The 7,280-nt window shown below is 36.5% G+C and overlaps 1 protein-coding gene across 1 annotated transcript; it reads left to right on the forward strand.

Moving 5' to 3' along the window:
• The first annotated feature begins 4,884 nt into the window (after positions 1 to 4,884).
• LOC131998396 (uncharacterized) lies at positions 4,885 to 5,832 on the forward strand. Its single transcript, XM_059370683.1, has one exon. It carries the CDS (start codon positions 4,885 to 4,887, stop codon positions 5,830 to 5,832), a length of 948 nt encoding a protein of 315 aa, XP_059226666.1.
• The last annotated feature ends 1,448 nt before the right edge of the window (positions 5,833 to 7,280 follow it).

Below are 7,280 nucleotides of genomic sequence, written 5' to 3' on the forward strand. Positions count from 1 at the left end.
ACGATTTTGGTGGTGGATCCCTGATTTTTAGTGTCAAATTTGAATATCAAATTGGTATTCTTATCTTAAATACCTTTCATTTGAGCCCCATATCGTTTTTTTCGGGCTAATTTTCCGTTTGGGAGGCTTTTGGACCAAATGTTTATTATCAAATTAATACTCTACTCTCGAATACCTTTCATTTGAGTCTCATATTGTCCCCATCAGACCGCTTTTATTTTTGGGCGGTGCTTTTGGGGTAAGAGGGAGGGCCTCCCCTCAACAAAATCTATAGGGTATTGCTCCTTCTAATTCTAATTCTAATTCGTAATCTACTCCCTAAAACTTTTCATTTGAGTCCCATATTGTCCCAATCGGTCCATTTTTTTTTTAGGTGGGGCTTTTGAGGTAAGGGGGAGGGTCTACCCCCTTCCGAATTCAAAACAAATTCCATAACCTGTTGCACCTTCCAGACTATATTCGTAATCTTTTCCCTAAAACCTTTCATTTGAGTCCCATATCGTCCCGATCGGTTCACTTTTGTTTTTGGGGTTTTGAGGAAGGGTCCACACCCTTACGATATCAACAAATGCTATGTCTTATTGCTCCTTCCAGACCTTAGTCGTTATCTACACTCTATTACCCCTCATAGGAGTTCCATATTGTCATTAACGTCCAATATGCCTATTTGAGGGGGTTTTTGGGTCGGGGCGGCCCCCTAGGTACCTGGAGCAAATTTTTAATATCAAATTAGTACTCTACTCTCGATTACCTTTCATTTGAGTCCCATATTGTCCCAATCGGTCCACTTTTATTTTTGGGTGGGGCTTTTGAGGTAAGGGGAATGGTCCACCCCTCTTACGATATCAACAAAATCTATAGCCTATTGCTCCTTCCAGACCATATTCGTAATCTACTCCTTCAAACCTTCCATTTGAGTCCCATATTGTCCCAATCGGTCCACTTTTATTTTTGGGTGGGGCTTTTGAGGTAAGGGGGAGGGTCTACCCCTTTACAAGATCAAAAAATTATATAGCCTTTTGCTCTTTCCAGACCATATGCGTGAATTACTCCCTAAAACCTTTCATTAGAGTCCCATATTGTCCCGAATGGTCCACTTATATTTTTGGGGTAAGGGGGAGGGTCCGCCTTCCGATATCAACCAATTCTATAGCATATTGCTCCTTTCTAACCATATTCGTTATTTACTCCCTAGCAATAATTTGAGTCCCATTTTTTCATCATTGTTCAATATGCCTATTTTAGGGGGTTTTGGGTCGGGGCGGCTCCTAAGGTAGCTGGCTGGACCCCATTATTATTATCAAATTGGTAATCTGCCCTTCAACTATATTTGTAGTAAAATCCATGCTGATAGGTTTCCAAGATTCGGTCCGGCCAAACTTATCATTTTTCTTCTACTTTATTCGTTAAGCTCTTATTTTCCTTACAATTCCAATGCTTTTCCTGATTCTCACTGGAAACGGTGTAATCTCTGAACCGAAAAAAAACCCAACCATTCATAGGCGCTATGTAATTGCTTAAGTAAACATAGCCCCCCACATATGATTGAACACATGCCACGCGACTTATGGACTTTCCCAAATATTGACAAGCCACATTCGATATTTATTAAATAAAGTGCCAAAGTTCCAATACCAATAATACTGGTCATATCATTGTCCAATGTGTTGCCCTACCACTGCCCCCAGTGGTGAAATGGACAAATTCGCAAACTAAATTTTATTGAAGGCAAAGTGTGATAGTAACGGTGTTATTGATATTGACAATGACAATGAATTTTATAAATATGCCCTTGCCGGCAGAGAAGGCGTATCTTTGGAAAGTAGTCAACTGTTTACTGTAGTGCTACGCAGTTTCAAAATTTCTTTATCAGACCAAAAAAAAAAAAAAAAAAACATACAGATGTTGGCCGAGACGACTGCGGCAGAATGGCTTGAAATTGTGTTTGATTATATAGGACGGGTTGCCATCAAAGTCATGTATTTGTCAAAGAAATAGTTTAGAAATGCATAGGGCACTTTGAAATTTGAGTTTTAACAAAGAAAAAAAGATCAGCCAGAAGCATTGGCAGAGCTACCAATGCATCCAGAAAAAGTCACAGTTTGCAGAGGTTTATGGTCTGATGGCATCATTGGGCCGTACTTCTTCAAAGATGATGCGAATCGTAACGTAACTGTGAATGGTGAGCGCTACCGTGGGATGATATCCAACATTTCGATCTGGACCACATTTGACAGGAATGGGTATAAGTCTTCCAAAACTTACCGTGCCTAATATATAGATCGAGAGATCGGGTGGTCGGTCCATATGACAGAAACCCACCACCATGGATTCTGCTAAAAATTTAATACAAAATAAATTTAGTTAAAGGGCAATTTCAGACTACATACCAAGCTTCTAGGAACCGTACAAGCATGATCGAGAGACCGATTTACATGGGAGCTGTATCTGGTTATAGACCGATTTCGACCGAACTTGACACAGTGGTTGGAAACCGTAAAAGAACACCGCATGCAAAATTTCAGCGAAATCGAACAGAAATTGAAGCATGCAAGAGCTCAAGAAGTCCAATCGGGAGATCGGTTTATATGGGCGATATATCAGGTAATAGATCGATTTGTACCGTACTAAACAGGGATAATGGAAGTCATAATAGAACACCACTTGCAAACTTTCAGCCATACAGGACACATATTGCGACTTTTAAAAACTCAAGAAATCAAATCGGGGTAAATATGGAAGCTATATCTAAATCTGAACCAAGACGGCCCATTTGCAATCCCTACGCTACTCTAGCCTAGTCTAATCAAGTCTTGTCTAGTCTAGTCTAGTCTAGTCTAGTCTAGTCTAGTCTAGTCTAGTCTAGTCTAGTCTAGTCTAGTCTAGTCTAGTCTAGTCTAGTCTAGTCTAGTCTAGTCTAGTCTAGTCTAGTCTAGTCTAGTCTAGTCTAGTCTAGTCTAGTCTAGTCTAGTCTAGTCTAGTCTAGTCTAGTCTAGTCTAGTCTAGTCTAGTCTAGTCTAGTCTAGTCTAGTCTAGTCTAGTCTAGTCTAGTCTAGTCTAGTCTAGTCTAGTCTAGTCTAGTCTAGTCTAGTCTAGTCTAGTCTAGTCTAGTCTAGTCTAGTCTAGTCTAGTCTAGTCTAGTCTAGTCTAGTCTAGTCTAGTCTAGTCTAGTCTAGTCTAGTCTAGTCTAGTCTAGTCTAGTCTAGTCTAGTCTAGTCTAGTCTAGTCTAGTCTAGTCTAGTCTAGTCTAGTCTAGTCTAGTCTAGTCTAGTCTAGTCTAGTCTAGTCTAGTCTAGTCTAGTCTAGTCTAGTCTAGTCTAGTCTAGTCTAGCCTAGTCTAGTCTAGTCTAGTCCAGACTGGTCTAGTCTAGAATTGATGTCGTAAGTCATAAAATAGGTTTTTAGGGTAATTTTCAGCAAATCAGGTCCAAATTTAGGCCTCTAAGGGCTGAAGAAGTCAAATCCGGGGATCATTTTATATGGGACCTATTATTTTTTAAACCGATGCGGATCATACTTGGCATCTCTACTCTACTCTACTTCTACTCTAGTTATACTCTACTTCTACTCTACTTCTACTCTACTTCTACTCTACTTCTACTCTACTTCTACTCTACTTCTACTCTACTTCTACTCTACTTCTACTTTACTTCTACTCTACTTCTACTTTACTTCTACTCTACTTCTACTCTACTTCTACTCTACTTCTACTTTACTTCTACTCTACTTCTACTCTACTTTTACTCTACTTCTACTCTACTTCTACTCTACTTCTACTCTACTTCTACTCTACTTCTACTCTACTTCTACTCTACTTCTACTCTACTTCTACTCTACTTCTACCCTACTTCTACTCTACTTCTACTCTACTTCTACTCTACTTTTACTCTACTTCTACTCTACTTCTACTCTACTTCTACTCTACTTCTACTCTACTTCTACTCTACTTCCACTCTACTTCTACTCTACTTCTACTCTACTTCTACTCTACTCTCTACTCTACTTCAACTCTACTTCTACTCTACTTCTACTCTACTTCTACTCTTCTTCTACTCTACCTCTACTCTACCTTTACTTCTACTCTACTTCTACTCTACTTCTACTCTACTTCTACTCTATTTCTACTCTACTTCTACTCTACTTCTACTCTACTTCTACTCTACTTCTACTCTACTTCTACTCTACTTCTACTCTACTTCTAATCTACTGCTATTCTACTTCTACTCTACTTCTACTCTACTTCTGCTTTACTTCTACTCTATTTCTACTCTATTTCTACTCTACTTCTACTCTACTTCTACTCTACTTCTACTCTACTTCTACTCTACTTCTACTCTACTTCTACTTTACTTCTACTCTACTTCTACTCTACTTCTACTCTACTTCTACTCTACTTCTACTCTACTTCTACTCTACTTCTACTCTACTTCTACTCTACTTCTACTCTACTTCTACTCTACTTCTACTCTACTTCTACTCTACTTCTACTTTACTTCTACTCTACTTCTACTCTACTTCTACTCTACTCTCTACTCTACTTCAACTCTACTTCTACTCTACTTCTACTCTACTCTCTACTCTGTAGCAGTCATAGCCAACGGTCGTGTTGTAAAGCTAAGCGCACAGATTTTTTCAATTTTTTGTATTTTTTCGACTACATAAGAAACGTTTTTATTTCTCTTAAGAACACTCTTAAAAGTAATTATTTCATTGTATTTTGCGGAAAGCAAGTGTTTCAAAATGCCTCAACTCCAAGTGCCGTGTAATCATTGTGCTCAATGCTCTCTGCCGATATCAACAATCCAATATGTTCGGTGTTATCATTGCAATCGCAATTTTCACTTCAGCCCTTGTTGTTCTTTATCAGAGAATTCTCACGCCAGTATGAGCCAAACAAAAAAAAATGATTGGAAATGCCATGTCTGTAAACCAAGGAAATCCCCCAACAACACTTACAAAACCTTTGTCTTTGGGGAGAGCAACACAAACCAAAACAACGAATCTCCAAACAGAAATCTAGCAGAATGTCAAGCCAACAATGAGAAACAACAAAAGCAACAACGAGTTGATGATGAGACTGTCAACAACAACACCAAACGTTTTAAAGAAACTGAGACAACATCTACATATCAACAAAACGACATATCCGAACTCAAAACGGGCATGGTCGACTTAAAAAGCAGCTTGCAGCAGATCGTAACGAGCATGGCATCGCTAAGTGCTGATCTGAAGTCGCATATGGACTCTGCATTAGCCGAGATGAACCGAAACGTAGCGACTATTGCAGCACAAGTGTCTGAACTGCAAAAGAAAGACCAAGAGAAAACGGTACAAATTGGTGAACTTACAAAACGATTACAACAACTTGAACAAAAAGCATTAGAAAAAAATATTGAAATTAACAATGTAGAGAACATGGAAACAGAGCCTGAAGTTATTGTTAAGAGAATAACTGATGCTCTCGGCGTGGATATGAGTGCAGAACACATTAGTAAAATGTATAAAATAAAGCGCAAGAAAAAAGTTGTTGTGGAATTTGCATCTCTGAACAAGAAAAAAGAGTTTATGGGTAAACTAAAGGGTCATCGCATACAAGCAAGCGTGTTGAGAGAAGAAGAAAACAGCGACTGTGGAGGATACATATACATAAATGATGAACTTACACCGCACAATAGACAAATTTTATGGGCCGCAAAAACAAAGGCCAAAGAAAATGGATGGAAATTTGTTTGGGTGCGAAATGGGCACATTTATGCTCGCAGAAATGAAAATTCTTCCTTTATAATAATTAATAATGCATCAGAGTTGGAACTAATAACCGAATCAAGTTAAATAAATGTGTATTAAAAAAATAGCTTTTACCAGGTGTAATAAAAACAATTTTTAAAAACTGTGAAAAGTTCTTGTACAGCGATATTATAAAAGAGACAAAACGATAAGTAAGCCAAGAATTTTTATTTGCGGCAAATATAATTATAATAATAAAAAAGAAAATAGTTAAAAAACATAACAATAAATCGAAAAATAACACAAAAAAAAAAAAAAAAAAAAAAACAATAAATAAGTAGAAAAAAAAAAACTATCGAGAAGTTGAATAAAACCTACATCATGAACTACGAATACGAAACTCTAAATAATTTTAATGAAATAAAAAGTGAATTAATGAATTATCCTATTAGTATTCTTCACGTAAACATACGTTCGCTACGAAAACATTTTTGTACATTTCTAGCTTACATAAAAGAAATAGTTAATAAAACGCATCTAATAATTTTATCAGAAATAAATATAAAGAGAGATGAGAATGCCTTTTATGAAATTGATGGTTTTAATTCCTCTTTCCTGAACAGAGAAGGAAGAGGTGGCGGCATTGCCATATATATAAAGGAGAGTCTTCAATATCATGAAATCAACATACATATGAAATTTGCAGAAGCATTGAGAATAGACATTAATAATATAACTAATCCAAGTATTTCTTTATTTGCCATCTATCGTCCACCACATTTAAACACAAAACATTTTTTAAAAGAGTTAGATGAAAATCTAACCAATGTAAATAAAAAGCATGAAATTATATTAATTGGAGACCTAAATATTGATATAATAAAGAGAAATTCTAACACAACAAAATATCTTGGAATCCTCTCTTCCCATGGACTTAAATGTATGGTTGCAGAGCCAACAAGAGAAGACCAAATTACCAATACAAAAACGTGCATAGACCATCTATTCATGAGATGCAACGGAAAGAGAAAGAGAGCATATGCTGCAGTAATCAAAGCAACAATAGCTGACCACTATGCAATATTTGGATGTATGGATCATTTAAGAGATAGAAACAGAGCAAACAATGAGTATAAACAGGGGGAAACAAAAGCTAACATCAACACTTCTAAAGTGAATCAACTAATAAAAAACACAAATTGGATTTCTATATTAAATGGATCGAATAGTACCGATGATCTATTTAATAAAATCTGTGCCCAGTTCAATACTATTTATGATCTTTCCAAATACACCACTAAAAAACAAATAAATAAACGCAATCCGTATCCGTGGCTTAACGAGGAGATAGTAAAGTGGTGCGAAATTAGAGATAAATTACATAAAAAATGGCAAAAGAATAAAAATAATAAAACCAACGAAAAAATTTACAAGACATTCAATAATAAATTAAACAAAAGGATTATTTACGCCAAAAATAGGCACAATTACAATGAATTTTTAGAAAACAGAAATAACATTCGTGAAACATGGAAATTGATAAATAGAATCAC

Source organism: Stomoxys calcitrans, unplaced genomic scaffold (genome assembly GCF_963082655.1).
Source record: "Stomoxys calcitrans unplaced genomic scaffold, idStoCalc2.1 SCAFFOLD_84, whole genome shotgun sequence".
NCBI lineage: Eukaryota > Metazoa > Arthropoda > Insecta > Diptera > Muscidae > Stomoxys > Stomoxys calcitrans.